Genomic DNA, 19,283 nt, shown 5'->3' with positions numbered 1-19,283 from the left:
GCCAGTTTGGCATCATCTGCAAATTTGATGAGTTCCCCCGCCCTTTTTTTGCTAAATATATTTTTTCTATAAAACACTAGAATTTAGTAAATATTTTGTTAAAGATACACATAGAATCACATTAAGATGCATTTCTTATAGCTTCAGTGATGTAATTTATTTTATATAGATCCACTAATCATGAGAAATTGTATCCATAGCCTTATCAGACTTAGTATTTTTAAACTGTAATTACCCTTACTTCTGAATAGACAATGAAAAGCCTACACTGTATCAATTAACCCAGAATTAAATATTTTTTAAAGTGTAAAAGTAAAGGTTTCCCGTCCAGTCATGTCAGAGGGGAAGGCGTGCTCATCTCCATTTCTTAGCTGAAGTAGCCAGCTTGTCCAAAGACATTTCCATGGTCATATGGCCAGCATAATTATATGCTGAGGCCCATAGAATGCTGTTACCTTCCCTCCAAAATGGTACCTATTTTTCTATTCGCATTTGCATGCTTTCAAATTGCTAGATGGGCAGGATCTGAGGCAAGTAAGGGAAGCTCACAGTCCTTTTCTTTCATACAGGTGGTGGTGATTAAGTAATTATAAATAATAAAGTATGTTCTTTTCTCAGAAATGTTAAATATGTCTAGATAACAACAAAAGTCATTACTTCAATGAAATGACAGCAGTACTAATCACACATGATTTTCCAATTCCAGAGCAAGACTCCAGTGTCACAGTGAGCAGGACAAATGAATTAAATCAGTTTACATGTTAAAAATGAAAGCTGCAATCCTAAAATTCATCCAGAAGTTAACTGCTTTTAATTCTAAGTCTGTATGCATAGGACCTCATTGAATCATTTTTCTTTACTGAAAACTAATTTAAAGAAGGGGAAAGAAGATGACTAATTCCCTTCCATTTTATAACAAATCACTTTGTTATAATTATAAAAAACATGGGAGATGATAAAACTGAAATTAAATAGAAATTTCAAAGAGGCCTTCCTGCTGTCTCTTTTGCCAGTTCAAACATTGTTCAGTGATGTTTTAAAAGCATCAATTTCACTGAAAAAGCTTGTTTAACAAGTAGAACTTTGAATGTCATTCACATATAAAATAAGCTATCTAAAAGCAAACATAAATCACTTCAAGCTTCAAGCTTTCTATACTAATAATTATCATTATTAGTATAGAACCCAGATTGTTGGGGGCAATAAGCTGACTTTGTAATAATGCCGCTTGGGGTGTGTGTAAAAGCCCTAATAAGCAGGTATATACATAGAATGAAGGCTACTGCTAAGCTTGTAAGCCGCCCTGAGTCTTCGGAGAAGGGCGGGATATAAATGGAATTAAAATAAATAAATAAATAAAATATGCTATTTGTTAAAAGTACTGATTGTACCCATCCATTAATTTAATGGATGAACATAATACTGAACTAATTTTTAAAGTTGGGGGCGCCCTCTGGAGCAGACTTGTGGAAGAACACACAAGTGGAAGAAAGCAAATAAGCAATTATTTGTTGCTTGTTAATGTAACATTTTATCTTATTTTACGATTTGACTGATAAAATCTTTTTGCTCTTTCTTCCCATCAACAAATCAACATTTTCCTACAATACTTTTTAAATTTGGTGCTATTTATCATACAAACGTATATTAGCAATGCCTAATTAAAATAAAATACTGATTACATGAGACTTTGATTCATAAACTAGCACTTCTGTTCAGTTTCAACACTTTATTCATTACATTATCTGACTACTTGCTGAGGGACCCATTCTTTCTTTCTTTTTTTAGCTTATATCTCCACCTAGTTCCTTTTTGTTAATTTTATGTTTTATTTTATGGTACCATTTACTAATATGAAATTCTTCAATTTGTATGATAATTAAAGTATGCTTAGGGGGTGAATTTTTAATAAAAATTACCATTTAATGTCATCAAAACCCATCATGGAACAGAAACTAAACACTACTAGAGTGAATTGTATATTATTTTACTAACAATAATATGTACTATTTTAGATTCAAGTTGGTGCCATAAAATGGATATCATGAAAGATAATTTTGAATTTTATTAAAGGGAAATAACTCGAGGACAAGTCCAAGTCTATCAATATAATCTAAGGACATAAAATTCATTATTAGATACTTACAACAATATTTTCTTGTTTCTTTTAAATTAAAGTGATTTTCCTGCCACCAGATTCAAGATTATGCAGGATGTTCATAGTTCGGAATACTAATTCTATTTTCCTAGTTAGTTCAATCCTTTTATGGGGGGCTCTTATTTAAAAACTCATTGAAGTCCACTATTTCTCACTGGTTTGGATATAGTTGGGACAGCAGTTTTAGAAATTAAATATAAATGAAACTCTGAATCTACCAAAAAGTTGAGTCTAAAGCGATGCAATGAGTTGGAGTTGGATGACAGGTGCAACAAAGTCTCTTTTTCTCTCTTCAAGTTAACAAGTGTCAAGATTACCAACAGAACACGAAACGGTACATAATTTCAGATTTAACCAATTGTACAAACAATTTGAATTTTATTTCCAAATTTCAATAAATATATATTCTGAAAATACAAGTAAAAAATAGAAAAATTCTGCATGGTTCCAACTTCACTATATCGATCAGTCTATTACATTATATATTCTACTTGGGGAAGATATAGACTTGAATTTGTGGTAATAACATCTAGGTCATAGCACTATATTACAAATTCCATTCAGTTCCCCCCAAAAGTTTATTTAGTAGGCAATGAATGTCAAGGAGAAAAAGATACAATTATTTATTATAATATATTTGTCTAATAACAGGAAGGGATACTGATGGAAAGTTTCTTCTTGCCCAGAGAGCTTACAGTCTAAATATTTTCATGCTGATGAAGTAAACATTATTAACAAATCCTAAGTTACAAAAACTTTATTTGAAATGGCATAAGCTTCCCAACTTTAAAATTCAAAAATTGTGACACATTAAACACTGCTTAATTTAAGACGGCCTAAATGAACCTTAATATTTTTATCTGATCTTTAATAAATCTTTCTTTAAAAGGGAGGTGAGCAACCACAATCAATGCTGAATCAGATTTTTAGATGTCTGTAGCTCTGAGTAAAGGTCTGCAGCTGAAGTTCTCAATTTCATTCAATTTCTGCATGCCTCACAAACATCTTAAGTAAACCCTGGAGTAGAGACAATACTTACAGCTTTAGCAAAAATGACCATGAGTTCAGGAAACTGATGTGTGAGGAGGGCTAACATTGCTGTGAAAGAACACAGCCCTGCTGTAAAATGGATGAAAAAAGGAAGATCTTTCTGGGGATACACAGATACATCATGAAATGCTGAAATAAATAAATAAAGAAAACCAATTATTTGATGAATTAGAAATTTAAAATGATTTTATGTTACCATATTTTTTTCGCTAAATCATACTGGAGCCTTTTCTACTATAACGACAAGTATAATTGTATTCTTAAATTTCATTTTAAATAAACATAGGAATTAAAGACCAACCATTGTTGGTAAGGTTTGGTCTAAATAAAGATTTCTAAAGGGGTTGGTTAAGAGCAGGAATAAATTTTATCAGTCAAACTGCATAAAGTCAACAAGCTGAAAGAGGGCTCTAAAAAAAAGGTTGTGAGTATCTTTTCTACCTTTCCTAAACCTTTTCTAAATTACACATGAAGAACATGCCAGGGCAGTTTAAATATTTGTAAAATATTTCAATTGCTATGACTATATATTGTGTCACTGCAGCTATCTACTGAGTTAGAAAAAACAGTTATACGGTAATAATATCATGTTATAAATAATACCTATCCTTCATTTATTTTCTTATTTTTAATACTGATTTTTATTTTATTTTTATAGCTTTAAACTCTAATTGCATTGCAATTCATTTAATGTTTATTATTAAAGTTGAATTTAATACAGTAACTGGATGTTAAAATTGGGTTTTAATGTCACAATTATACTTTATTTTATTTATATATGTTGTTCCGAGATCTTCAGTTCAAAAGTGATTTAAAAATCACCAGGTTTTTCTTTTATATTATTACAGATGGAAGTCAGTATAAATTTCTGAACTTCTTTTTTAAGTCTCTCTACTTTAAACTAACAATAATTTTGTATCTTATATTATTCTATCCAAATAGAGATTTCCAATACATTTTTTTAAAAAAAGAATCTTTCTTTTTCAGGTAAAAATGTAAGCAGTACTAATATTACATTTTTAATTAATATAATACTGTTTATTAAAAAATGAATAGGCTACTGCAAGTAACATAAAACTGCTCTGTCAGTCTGATCTAATTTTATAATGCATTGTAGCTCCATTGAGCAGACTCTTGCATTGGTAATCATCTACCTTTGAGAAGAAGAGACTACAAAATAGAAGTTTTGTTCGGCAACAGTCCATCTATTTGTTTGTTTATGAAATTTATAAGGGTATCTAACTCAAACAATGTGACCCTAAGCATATAGCATAAAAATCAAACAATAAACCAAAGAACCACTATCCCCCATAACATTAAATACGTACAATATGTCAATACAAAATATAAAACATACAAAATATGAATACAAAATATAAAATGCTCAAACAACGTAACAAAACAGCCAAAAAGATATTCCAATTCAAGTGGACTTAATAGCTTTCCTAAAGGGAGCAGAGCTGGTGCCTGTTGAATATGGTCTTTGTGTGTCTCTGGGGTTTTTGTGTGTGTGTGTGTGTGTGTGTGTGTGTGTGTGCGCGCGCATGAGTAGATCATTAATCTGAAAACTCCCTGACATTTAATCTTGGCATTGAAACATATTATGTTTAAATACAAAGCTGATCATAAATAAAATGAGCAGGAATGCATGAGTTACTGTGTTGAAATGTCTGCATGCATAGGAGTATAATTGTAATGGAAGCTTACTTAGAATTATCCACTAGCCAAAGTATTCCTTGTGCAATATCCTGCATGAGTGAGAAATGAGTAATTTAAAGCAGTCTGGGGAACATTTTAATTAATTTTTAAGTACAGCTTTTTAAGATTTAATCTTTACCAAATAACATCTATCTATGGCAGATGTGTTCCTTGGCTTTAGTTATAAGCATTCCTTATACTTTATTTAAAAAAACAAGACTGCCTAAGTTACCATTTCATAGAACTTCAACACCAACTACTATGAAACAATGCTTTATAATGCTTTACATTATGTGAAAACTTTATACCTGGCAACAGAAAAATTAGTAACATATTTTCAGACTGCCTAACACCATCAGTCAATCTTTACAAACCTAGCAAGGGTTTAAATTCATGTTTATGATAAACTGGAATAGAACCAGTGCTGCAAACAAACAATATAACATTTGAAGCCATTATTATGCAAATACTTAAATGAACAGCATTCATTTAAAAGGAGTTTTTAAATTATCTGGAATGTTAGACATATGCATTTTAGGAATTATATGTAAGAACTTTTTAAGGATATTATCTTCAAATCCATTATCAACTAACTTGCCTAGCAATGGAAATTCTGATCCCAATTGGGGTCATTAGTCAAGGACTACTTAACTGAACAGTATAATGGCACTATAGTTGGCATGAAATACTGCATATAGTATTTGTATAAAGAGGGTAACCGTCTAATTTTTATGTGATTAAAAAGGATTATGTAAAATCTATAGTTGACAAAACTGTGAGGAGTGGAGTCAATATCTACTATTCATGGTTCCATTTCTTCCTTTCATACATTCCTCATTGTTTGCTTAGTTCCAGGATAGTACATTATGTATTGCTTGTAAGATTCAAAATATTGTAAGACTCAAAAGAAAGACATGGACTTACATAACCTTAAATTATATTACTGAGTAAATTGTCTATGGTGGATACAGAACACTAATTATAGAAGGAATAAGTTTAGCCAATGGACTTCATAGGTGCATATGGTATAAAGCAGACAAGTCAAACTCGCGACATCATGTGATGTCGCGCAACGTATTGGAGCTTTTTCCCCATTGCCAGCAATAGGGTGGTCGCAGTTTCCTGGTGATGCATCCAGCCCGTGGGCCAAAAGTTTGACACCCCTGGTATAAAGGAATAAAGAACTGAATTTGAAGAGACATATTTTAACATAATTGTTGAAAATGTGGAATCTTCTAAAAACAAGAAAAGGTCCAGTGATCTTTGTGCTTGAAGTAAAGTATATGAAAAAGAGAGTTGGAAATGTCAGAAAAACATAGAAATAAGTTGAAATAAGTGAGAAGGGGTTGCTAAAGAAATGGATGCAGTAAAACAAAAAAGAACAAGAAATAGGCAATCAATGAATGTGCATACAAAAGTGACTGACTTATACAAAATAAGTATGCTGAGATGGCATGGTCACAAGAAGGAATACAGAGAGAGAGAGAGAGAGAGAGAGAGAGAGAGAGAGAGAGAGAGAGAGAGAGAGAGAGAGAGAGAGAGGAATGAATTGCAATCTCTCTCTCTCTCTCTCTCTCTCTCTCTCTCTCTGTGTAATAGAGAGGAAAGGACAAAGAAAGTCATAGCTGGATGGAGTTAGCAAGGTCTTCTGAAAGAAAAATATAAGAATTTAAGGAGGGAAAGGCAATATAAGCAGCAGCATGTTGAAATCAAGGATGGTTTGAAATGATAAAGGTATAATGAGCTATGTTGGTATTTAACAGATTAATTTTAGTTTAATTTTATTTTTTATTAACTCCTACCTCCAACTCTTTTAGTTATTACTTTTTATTTCCTTCTTGCCTCTCAAAAAATGGAGATGGAATCTTTGTATATCATTCTATACTATTCATGTGTGTTTAGATTGTCAGTAGAAGCAACAAATGCTAACTGAAAATGCCTTGCTATTAACCCAGTTCCAGGTAGAGCATGCCCAAGCCCAGCAAAGAAAAGGCCACCCCAAGCAAGAAAAGCCATCACCCATCAGTGCCATGGCACCCAGTCCCAGTCAGGATTGCCTGCCTTCCCATCTCTGCTAGGCCTGGGCAGCCATAGTGCTGATGGAGATCTAGCTTTCCCCACTCGGGGTGGCCTTTTGCCTGCTGGCCCTGGGCGTGCTCTAGTCGGGGCTTCCTAGCTGACCGCTTCACGTCCTTCGTGCTGGGCAGGCTTACAGCTCTGGGCAGCAGCCTAATGGAACTCCGTGAGTAGCTGGCAACTACTGAGGTGAGCGAGGGGAATGTTTTCCACCCGCGGGCCAAGGGCAAGACCTGTGAGAGGGCTGAGATGACCAGTGGCGACGTGCTCTCCAACCAAAAAGAGATGGGATGGAGTAGGCGTGTCCGGTGGTCTGCATCACATGCTCCGACTCCACGTGCTGCCACTGCAGCACTGCCACTGTACGGCTGGCCCAGGATTCACAGCGGGCTACGCAGCCCCTGCTGCCGGACACCGTTGGCCTCTGCACGCTCACCACCTCCTGTGTGTGTGCCTTGTGGGCCGCCAGGCTGGGTGGGTCGGGGCCAGGGCAGCGAGGGCAACTCACCCACTGTCTCCATGCCAAACAGTCAATCATGGGCTGTATCCGACCCGCAGACCTTGTTGTTTGACATGTCTGCTTTAAAATAATCAAACCCACAAGATCACTGATAAATTTGCAATTCCTATAGTTTGAAAACTTTGTTCAATAAATGCTTGTTCTGATCCAAGGATATGAAAACAAGCAATACATAATGTAATTCCCTTGAACTAAGCTATCAATCAAGAATATATCAAAGGAGAGTTCTTTTATTCTGTTCAGCTGAAACAAAAAGAGGACTTCAAATATGCAGAACATTTATCGCATATTACTCTTACATCTTGGAAATAAAGGAATATTGCAAGTTACTCTCATGTATTATTTTACAAGTTGTTGGACTCCAAATGCTATTAGTATACAATTCTAACTTTTCTGATGACTGATTATTCAAGCCATTGCTAATGGAAGTCAGAAGACCAAGAACAGCTTAAGGAACTAAGGTTCCACACCATACTTTATAAAGTAAAATTTTCAATATAGAAAATGTAGAAAGGGAGCTGCAGATTGCAAATTCAACATAAAGAAAGATTATACTATAGCAGATCAATGCTATCCTTCCTCAGTCACATTTAAAACTAACAATATTTAAACCTTGAATTGAATGTGTTTGCATAGAAATACAGTATACAAATGCTACACCTTAGATAAAGAAAAAATGTATGAAAAAAACCACTTACTTGGTAATAACTCTCTGTCTGCTGTCTCTGTGCAACTGGGATAGGGATAAAATAGATGTCCCTTTTCTAATGGATATGGAATCATTCTAAATGCTGAAAAAGAGGTAAAAATAATGATTGGCATCAGATCATGGAAAACTGCTTTATAATTTCTACAAATTCATATATAGGACCTTGGTAAAGTTTTTTCTCAGTGTAAAGTCTGTAAAAAGGTTACAAGGATAAGAAACTTGTCCATGAGAATTTTGAAAATAATCCCAATATAAAATACAGTGAGATTTGACTAGCAGCCATAAAAACACAAATGAGGGTTTCAAAATAGATATAACAGGAAAACATGCTTAGGTTTTCTTGAACAAACCTGCAATCAAGATGCTTCTGACCTCTTTGATTTCAACACCTGCCTTCACAGTGACATGCAAGTGGGGGAGGAAGCCTCAAAATACCTTACAAACTATATTGTGTTACTTTGATATACAGCAGGCACGTCAAACTCGCGACATCACGTGACGTATCAGAACTTTTTCCCATTGCCGAAAATGGGATGGGCACGGTTTCTCCGTGATGCTCCGGCCCGCGGGCCGGCAGTTTGACACCCCTGATACAGAGGCTTTGCCTTCTATATAGCCTAATGATGAATTAAGCACTCTATTCCACTTAGAAAAGCTTTGTTGGATGACATGGTATAAACACAGCAATAACTTGCTATGCAACTATTTTGAAAAAGTATGCCACAGTGGGATGGTAAAAAATGATTTCTGTGTTTCTACATACTAGATTTTGCCACAATTTAAAAGTGAGAATTTCAAAGACTGTCTGGAAATTGTTAGTGAAATAATGTTAAAATTAAGTTTCTGATTCTATTCTACACAGTTTATTTACAAAAATAATCATCTCCAGAAATCAGCATTTTCCTCTAAGTGTTCTGAAAACAATAAGATGTAGTCAAAAATATATTATCAAACATGGCTGCTTGTGATCTAAGATTTCTAAGATTTCTTATAATCCATCTTTTTCTAGATTTCCAACAAGTCTACAATGAAAATAAGTTTGAATTTAGTTTCCCATTAAAAAAAAGATTACATTCAATGAAATTTGGGGAGTTTAAAAATGTCATTTTATTTAAATGCATTTTATTTAGAAGCTTTGAAAATAGAAATGTGGAAAAGCAGACTAATAAGTATCTGTTCAAAAGAGAAATATGGTGAGTGAAGAGACATTATTTTCCTTAGGGGAAAAAAACTTCTAAAGCTGACATCAATTCCGACTAAGGTTTGTAATGCAAACTCTAATTTACTATCAAGCTGTCATTTACTATAAGCCACCAACAGATTATGGCTTTAAAGTGTAGTCTACCACCATTAAAACAAATTGATCCATTCAAAGATCCTGCTATAATGTGTCAGAGTACACTTTATTGTATTAAGTTATTGTATTGTGTTAAACTAGTAAAAAAAATAAGTTCGTACTACTGACAGAAGAATACTTACTGCCTTCCCATGTGCAGTGCAGCAAGTTAAGGGCCCCTTCTATTCGTTTCCAGTGCTGAAGATGGAAAAATGCGTAGGCTACTGCTTCACTGTCCCCACGCTTCAGAATGTGCTCAGGAGGCAAAATTAAGCTTTTCATTTCTAGCAAGTACTGGAAGAAAAAATGAGAAGTGATGAGAAACTATACAGAACATAACACTTAAGTGTTTTCTTTGTAAGTATTTTTAATTTAGTTTAATCTTGATTTGTACATGAGTAAGAGAAAGCAATAATTGTAAGAAAATGTGAATTATTTGGCAAATTCAAATTTAAAAAGGCATTTTTGTGAATCTTTGACAGTAGGAAAGATCAAATCAATTTAATGTGGATATTTTATTTGAAAACAGCATTGTTTTGCACAAACTGCTTTGTGCAAAAGTCTGATAAAGATTTATATTACGTGCCTCCAAAAATATTATCCTGGTAAAATTCTGATAAAACAATGATTTGTGTACAAAGTAGGATAGCGGCTCAAGCAGTTTACTAGGGGTGTAATGCAATTGTTAGAGACGATTACAAAAGTATAGTGCTTGCTCATTTTAGTTGGAGTTATCCATTTCCAAGTAGGTTTCAAATTAACGTCTCTAATTCCTATGTTGAAAAAAGCAGCAAATTTAAAAAGTGATGGTTTTGCTGCAATGTCCTTCCTCCTTTCCTAGTATTGCAACTGAAGATACTTTCTTACTGAGTTCATTGTTGGTTCTAAACCTGAAGCAGAATGGAAGATAACTGCATATAATAAATTATTTCCAAATACTTAGAATTCACTTGTAAATGACACTAATAACTATAGAATTCACTTGTAAACTAATAACTATCTCCTTCCAGCATTATTTTGGATTCTTTTCATCAAAAACTACAGTCATGCCCTGAAAATATTTTATAAATGTGAAATATGTCCTTGAGGAAAGTCCAAATATTTGTAACCATTCAATTAACTAATATCTACAATTTATGGACTAGCCCATTCTATTTATTAATAGTTAAATCAATTTCATATTTAATAATATGAAGTATTAGGTACAATATTTGATTATGCACAATATTTCTGCTGACTTGCCACAAAACTCTTAAGAACATAGTCAAGTTATTGCTTGCAGATACCACAAACAATGCGATTATTTAATTATCGAGTTTACAGAATTTAACTTTCTCCATTCTGGTTCTTGAAGGAATGTAGCCAAAGCTGTGATGGTCAAACCAAATGCATTTACTGCCTGACTGATTCTTCTCTTAGTGCTTGAGTCAATTTACTGGAGGGAAATACTCTTAACTAATCCTATTTAATTCTACTTGATTATTTTTTTAAACCAGTAAGGAATCATTCACACATTGTCATAATGTGAAAGTGGCTTCAAATATACAGTCTCTGTCATAATTGTTTTTAGTCCATGAAATTATTAGCTTGGTATTTGTTTATAGTTTTTAGACCCAGTTACCTTTAATTAAAATAATCTTTTAATCAAAGATAACAGTGGGTCTAAAAACTCTGATATGTTATTTTCCACAGCCCCTTGACATATAACTCATAATAATACAACTGAAATCTGAAAAGATTTACTAGGTATGAATATAAAATTATTACTATGACATGCTGGTTTTCTTGATATGTGATGCCAGTGAGAAGTACATAAAACATATTAAACTCCTCATAGACACAGTAGTCCTGAAACAATAGGACAGACACCTACTGTAATTCTTGGATAATGATAATACCTCCCAGTCTTCCATCCTACAGGCAGAGGCTAGAAAAAATGAGACTGCCTGAAATGTATTTGCTGTGCTTTTGATCAGTCATGCAAGGGAGCAGAAAATCCTTACAGCAATTAGCTCTCCCAATGCATATTCAAGGAAAGAGAAGACTAGATGAATAAAGTCAAACCTTCAAGGAAACAACCATTTGGACACCCTGATTATCAAAATTAAATCTAGGGATAAGCCATCCTTCTATTACTAAGGCTACATGGGTAATATATTATCAATGATCAGCCATGGCTATTTGAAGTTCCAATTACTGTATACACATTTATTTAGGAAAAGATGAATTGGGCATAACATTTCTCTTTTTTTTCCATTGGGCAGTACAAATTTTACAGACAGGCTTTAATCTGTTATACTTCTATATATTAAAATAAATCTAAATATTCCAAGTATGTTCATTGTAACAAAAATAATTAAGAATAATGTACTTATATAAAATATTTTTATAATTCCCTTATACAGAGGATAGAATCCTTTGCTTTACATGCTGGGATAACCATGTAACTGCCAATGATAGCTTTTTCATAATGGTTGTGAAAAATTATGGTTACTGGGATTTACAATTATTTGCCCACTTGTAAGTGTAATCATATATACAAATCATTCAAGATTTTCTTGTGTCTGTTGCAGAATTTGCAACAAAAGTATGCTATCATAACTTCAGGGTTTCTTTAAGAGTTTGGAAGTTTGCTAATTGCTTAAAGATAAATTGTAGCCTGTGACTGATAACTTAAAAATGAACTGCTATAAATTTTATTACCTATTTAATAGTATTAATAACACATCATTAACACAGATAAAAGGTAAAGGTAAAGGTTCCCCCGCACATGCGTGCTAGTCGTTTCCGACTCTAGGGGCCGGTGCTCATCCCCGTTTCAAAGCCGAAGAGCCAGCGCTTGTCCGAGGACATCTCCGTGGTCATGTGGCCGGCATGACTATAAATACAGCTGCAGAACTATGACTTGAAAGTAAGTTAGTCTTGCCCAGCTAGATGGCAGCACCTACCTGTCTTTGACTAATCTCATAATAGTAAGAAGTGACAGAGGTCACAAAAAGTACAGCCCAAAGAAATGAATGGTAAACTTCCACTTTTCTGTGTGCACATATCACAACCTTCCATTACAAATTTCCCACCCATCTAACCTACTACAGCTCCAACCTTTTCACCTTTTTATACACTATTTTATACACACCTTTTTATGAAATTTTATAAAAAAATAAAAACCATCTTAGTTGGTAAATGGATTAAGAAATAATAAATGTATGTTACAAAAGCTGAAGAAACTAACACAGGTTTTTGTTTAATTACTAAATTTGAAGCACTTTTGAAATAGGGTGCTTTTCAAGTTAAATTCTGACTTAGCACTAGGTCTGTTAAAATGAGTTTGATTGTAAATGGTAATATTATTATTGATGTTAATATTTATAGTGCCTTGTTTTTCTGCATGAAAATATGACCATTACATAAGTCAGATCAGCAAATGTCTCTATATTAGCACTAATTCTGCTTTCAGAAGAGTTACTGATAAATTTTTCACACATTTAAGGAGTTACATATCCCAAAATTCCTTTATCAATACTGTACCATTGCACTAACAAATAGCCAATTTGCAGAAATATTTTATGGCATCATTTATTCACCAGTGAAGGTCACTTAAATTTTGTTTTATCTTCATGCACATTTCTCCTAATACAGCTGGGTGATCTTGAGCCAGTTACTCTCTCTGATCTTACAGGAGTATTGCGGTAGAAAATAAGAAGAGGAAGGAGTACTATGTATATTTGCTGCCTAGAGTTATTTATAAAAATAATAGAGACAGGAAATAAATAAAACATGAAATTTGTACAGTTTTGCATTTTTGTGAGTAGATTTTTCTGCATAATTTGTACAATAGCCATTTATTCATTTATTTATTATTTATTTATTTATTTATTTATTTATTTATTATTTATTTATTTTTGGGACTTATATGCCGCCCTATCTCCCGAAGGACTCAGGGCGGCTAACAACAATAAAATACAATAATAGAGAAGTTAAAAGAAAATTAAATTAATGGCCCCTGTAGAATAAATTAAAATTAAAATTAAAATAAGTTAAAAATTAAAGTTAAAAATTAAAAACATAATTAAAATCCCCCTCAGTCCAGGTCAGCCTGATGGAAAAAGGAGTGTTTTGAGGCCGCAGCGAAAGGACCGGAGATCTGGGGCCATCCGAAGCTCAGGGGGGAGCTGGTTCCATAGGGCTGGCGCTCCCACAGAGAAGGCCCTCCCCCTGGGGGTCGCCAGCCGACATTGTCTAGCCGACGGTACCCTGAGGAGGCCCTCTCTGTGTGAGCGCACTGGGTGATGGGAAGTCGTTCCCGGCAGCAGATGGTCCTGCAAGTATCCCGGGCCTAAGCCATGTAGGGCTTTAAAGGTAAGTACCAGCACCTTAAATCTCACCCGGAGGACAACTGGTAACCAATGCAGCTCACGCAGGAGGGGTGTAATATGGGAGTATCGGGGTGCTCCCATCACTACCCGCACGGCCACATTCTACACCAGCTGAAGCCTCCGGGTGGTCTTCAAGGGCAGCCCCATGTAGAGAGCATTACAGTAATCTATACGGGAGGTAACGAGTGCGTGGGTGACTGTATGTAGGGCATCTCGGTCCAGAAAGGGGCGCAACTGGTGTACCAGGCGAACCTGGGCAAATGCCCCCCTGGCCACGACTCCAATATGATCTTCAAAACTGAGTCGTGAATCCAGGAGGACGCCTAGATTGCGTGCCCTATCAACGGGAGGTAACATCTCTCCTCCCATAACCAAAGATGGAACCTCTTGGACTAAACGAGATGCCGGTACGTAAAGCCACTCAGTCTTGGCCGGGTTGAGCCCCATCCAAATCTGTACCGCTTCCAGGCAACAGGACATCACATCGAGGGCATCACTGGGTTGGTTCGGGGTGGAGATGAAAAGCTGGGTATCATCAGCATATTGATGATACCTTACCCCGAAGCCATGGATGATCTCACCTAGCGGCTTCATATAGATGTTGAACAGGAGAGGCGAGAGTACCGACCCCTGAGGCACCCCACAACTAAGGGGCCTAGGGGTTGACCTCTGCCCCCCTGCCAACACCGTCTGCGAACGGCCCGAGAGGTAGGAGAACCACCGTAAAACGGTGCCTCCCACTCCTAAACCCTCAAGACGTCGTAGCAAGATACCATGGTCGTAGGGAACATGACTAAAAAAGTATATTTGGAAAGGTAAATAATAAAGTAATTGTATTTTGGTTCTTATATTGGTACAAAGATCATATTTATATATAAACCAAATTACTGCCACATGACATCATGGCTGCAGATAACTCTATGAAACATAAGCATGCTGTGTTCGTCTTTCACTCATGGGCATAGCCCTATTTCACCAACATGGGCAGTGAAAGATCTGTGCATGTTCCCCATATTCTCACTTATCTACAAGAAATCTGTATTCATGGACTTACTTTGGAATTACAAGGGGCAGCAGGGACATAAAAAACTAAAGAAAAAGGCTGAAAGAAATATGTGAATTTCCCCTTTTTCTTTCCTGATCTATTCATTATATAATAAGAAAAATGAACATATAGTAGCATATATATTTTTTAAAAATAAAATCCATTGAAAAATGCCTGATGCAATTTTCAGTCAAAAAAATAACAGACCAAAAGAAAATATATATTTTAAAAGAACATTTTTACCCTTAGATAGCCTGGTGCCAAGTGCATTAGTTTCAAATGTTTTTTTTTTAAATTCTAGCTTAACTATACTGGGATCTAAGCTCTAGCTCAGGGGTGTCAAACTCAATTTCATTGAGGGCCGCATCAGCATTGCGGTTGCCCTCAGGGGGCCGGGTGGGTATGGCCAGGGTGGGCGTGGCCTACTGGGTGGGCATGGCTAGAGTGCATATGGCCTACTGGGTGGGCATGGTCAGCTCTACATCGTTCGCATCAAGGGTGCCTATGGGGGCCTGGGCAGGAGTGGGACAGATCTGAGGGTCTCTGGCAGAAGGAGGGTCTCTGGGCCAGGGCCAAGGCAGTGGGGGCCATTCCCTCACTGTTTCCAGGATGGCTTTGCGGGCCACATGAAACCACTTTGCGGGTCGGATCTGGCCACTGGGCCTTGTGTTTGACATGTCTGCTCTAGCTCAATACTCTTTTGAACCCTTTGGACATGTCAGTGATGGATAAACAACTCCTAAGATGGGAGGGATTGATGCACTGGTAAATACATTCTTGAGAGAAGGAGCTACCTCACCTGCTTCAAAAGGGGCGGTGTTCCTCCCAACCCTAAGAAATCTTTGCTTGAGTCAACAGAATTTAATGATTTTTGTTCTACTAGAGGAAGCAGATTATTCAGAACCTTTCCAGTCTGATTTCAGACTGGGATATAGCACTAGGAAAATACTGTTTGTGCCTGCACATGGGCTTTTCTTGATAATTTATTAGCCTTCAATGTTGGAGAGTGTTAAGGTGGAGGTTCTACTTCTTCCTCATGCTTTTTGCCCATGTTGTATCCTAAATTTGATCTGGTGATTTTAATGGGCTTTATTGTAAAGTTGTCTATTCACACAATAAGTGGCATAATCACATTTAGTTTGATAGTGCTTTCATGATTATTTAGCCTTCAACTTCAGTTGACTAAGTATTGACTCATGATAAGACAATATTTTTCTACAGTGATGTAGTTTGGAAGTGGACTTCCTATACTATCAAGTTGCCATCTATTATCAGCTTATCTCTGATTAGATAAGTAGCTTTCCCTCTGTTAATAGGAACAGCTACGAACACAGGATTGGATTATTTTGCTTGGCACTATTATGGTATAGTGTAAGCAATCTAACGTTGAAGCTGGAGAAGCAGCTGCTATATAATGGAAGCTATTCTCACTACTTAACAGCTATTCACTCCTCCTATCATTTCAAAACTAAAACGTTTTAATTGTTAATGAATACATGGCTATGCAAAGGAATTCCTAATTAAAGTTAGAAATTCCTAACTAAAACCTTCCTCTCAGGCATGTCTGAAGAGTTATTAAGATTGGATGGTAAATCTGAAACATCATCCCCTTATAATTCTCCTTAGCAGAAAGGCTTAGAAAGTCTTCAATTACATAGGCCGACTAGCCAGACTGATAATAAAAAAGCATAAACCTTTCCAGATATCCAACAAACACTGTCTCTTTGCTTCATAATTCATAACAATATTCTCAGATATTTGGGATAATCTGGATGGGAATGACTTCTATGAAATTTATTCAAATTCTATTTAATGCTATATGCATCCAGTTACTCTCCCGCTGTTTATTTGTGGGATTTTTTTACTACATTATAGATTCATAATATTTTCCTAATAATATTTCGTGCTCAATATATTATGTAGAGAAATGATTTTAAAATTTATAAAACACACAAATTATTTTGGTATTTAGAAGATCAGTGAAAAGTTTTATTTCACTAAGCTTTCAAACTTAGTTAAATGTTATCAGCATTTAATCAACACTTGTCTGTGGGGGGAGGCAAAGACTGGTTAGGGATATACTTACCTTTGGAACATGAGGGTTAAATTCTACTGCTCTATGTATTGCTTCTACAGCATTAATTTCGGCTGTGCTAAGTCCCCTTCTAGAAGCAGTTTCTGGAGAAAACCTACAGCAACATTCCAAAGTTTGTTATATTACAAAATACGATAGAAGCAAACGTTCAAATTAGTAATATAAATATCATTATAGCAGAAAACTGTAATCCAATAAAGAACTAAGCACTGTTTCTACTTGTCAGATAAAAATGTATAAGCACCTCAGATACATGAAACTTTCCTTGCTTCACAAATTCCACAAATACTAATAAAGATTGTTTGGCTTAATATGTTACAAGAAACCAGCCATTGCTGTGTATTAAGTATGGTTAATGTTTTGTAATTCTATCTATTTATGGCAAAACACTAAATAAATCGAATATACAGCTGAACTAGCCAGGAAAGCTAAATCAAACTTAATTTTTAATTATTCTACATAGTCTCAACCATCTACCTATATCCACAGAAAGCAAAATGGCACACAAAATTTTAGGTCTAGCTTCCAAAGTCCTCCAAAGTTTTCTTCTGAATTTTAATTTTAAATATATGGAGAGTATTTATATCAACTATTTAAGTCATTTTATTTACATTTATATGTAAGCAAATCAATTTTATGTTAACCAAGTTTTATCCCCGTTTGAACGTTGTTTGCAGCATTTCACTCAAAGGATATATGTTATCCTTGACTTGAATAAGATGGTATACCTCTGGCAAAAGCCACTGCTAACTCAAAATAAGAAATTAGACAAGCAAATATTTGTAATTAGCTTTGTCACTTCCCATAAAAAAGTTTTTAAGTGGTTGTTTAGAACTGAATATTATGGGTATCTACTATATATGGCTACAACTGAATTCATCTGCCTATATATTGCATATATTCCAATAGGAATAATTTAGTAGGAAAGTAAGATGTAATGACAAAGATTGGCTATGTTGTCCTCTTTTTTTAAACGTAGCCAATCTTTGTCATTACATCCAAATTACTCCTATTGGAATATATGCAATATATAGGCAGATGGATTCAGTTGTGGCCATATATAGTTGTTGTTGTTAGCTGCGAAGTCGTGTCCGACCCATCGCGACCCTATCCACTTGAAACAATCACTTGTCCTCTTTTTTTAAAAGAGGACAAAAGAAATTTGATTTATCTTAACCTTTATATCAATTTGGAAGCAAAACTGCCATGACTTTTCATTGGATGTAACAATGAAAACATGTTATAATTGCTTTACTGTATATCAATATGCCTATCAAATATTTCACTTACCTATCTGAAACTGCTCTCGCTTTTAAGAGTGCTGCTGTGTAACATATTGCTGCTGATTTTGGAAGGCTGATATCTATGAAACAATAAATTGTTGTCTTTAGATCCTAAAGTAAGAAACATATCAGAATCATTCCTTCCCCAAACAGCCATTTATACAGGAAATTATCTATATATTAGATATATAATATTAAAATCTGAAAGACAAAAACCAATCATATACTTCTTTATAAAACCCTAGTAAGACCACATCTGGAATACTGCAGCCAATTTTGGTCACCATATCACAAAAAAATGTTGAGAGTTTGGAAAAAATTCAGAGAAGAGCAACTAAGATGATCAAAGGCCTGGAGACTAAAACATATGAAGAATGGCTGCAGAACTCGGGTTTGGCTAGTCTAAAGAAAAGAAGAAATAGGGGAGACATGATAGCAGTATTCAAGTATTTGAGGGGCTGCCACAAAGAAGAGGGGGTCACATTATTCTTCAAAGCACCAGAGGGCAGGACAAGAAACAATGGTTGGAAACCGATCAAAGAGAGAAGCAATCTGGAATTAAGGAAAAACTTCCTGACAGTAAGGACAATTAACCAATGGAATAGCTTGCCCCCAGAAATTGTGGGCGTTCCATCACTGGAGATTTTTAAGAGGGGCTAGTCACTTGTATGACATAGTATAGGTTCTCCTGCTTGAGCAGAGGGCTGGACTAGAAGACCTCCAAGGTTCCTTCCAGCTCTATTCTATTCTAATATTTCTATATTTAGTATATTCATCCAAGTAGAATTTCAGTGAACATATTAGATTTGTGCTGGGGAGATTGATTGCTTTCTTTTACAAATTTATATAGCCACATATCTCACAATGAGACTCTGAGCGATAAATAGAATATAAAACATAATATACAACACAATCATTTAAAAAATTAAGTTGAGGC

At 35.2% G+C, this 19,283-nt stretch overlaps 1 protein-coding gene across 1 annotated transcript in view; it reads right to left on the bottom strand.

Annotated features, from left to right (window-relative positions):
- Positions 1–19,283, bottom strand: part of ST7L (suppression of tumorigenicity 7 like) — a 48,045-nt gene that overhangs the window by 12,645 nt on the left and 16,117 nt on the right. Inside the window, exons 10-14 of the mRNA XM_081322182.1 lie at positions 18,354–18,426; positions 17,055–17,157; positions 9,691–9,841; positions 8,201–8,293; positions 3,198–3,337 (exon numbers count right to left, since the gene is read on the bottom strand). Coding sequence (XP_081178308.1) covers positions 3,198–3,337; positions 8,201–8,293; positions 9,691–9,841; positions 17,055–17,157; positions 18,354–18,426 — 560 coding nt within the window. The remainder of the gene's footprint in view (positions 1–3,197; positions 3,338–8,200; positions 8,294–9,690; positions 9,842–17,054; positions 17,158–18,353; positions 18,427–19,283) is intronic.

The sequence above is a fragment of the Vipera berus genome, assembly GCF_964194415.1.
Source record: "Vipera berus genome assembly, chromosome: 3".
NCBI classification, from domain to species: domain Eukaryota; kingdom Metazoa; phylum Chordata; class Lepidosauria; order Squamata; family Viperidae; genus Vipera; species Vipera berus.
This window is presented reverse-complemented; position numbering and strand designations above follow the sequence as displayed.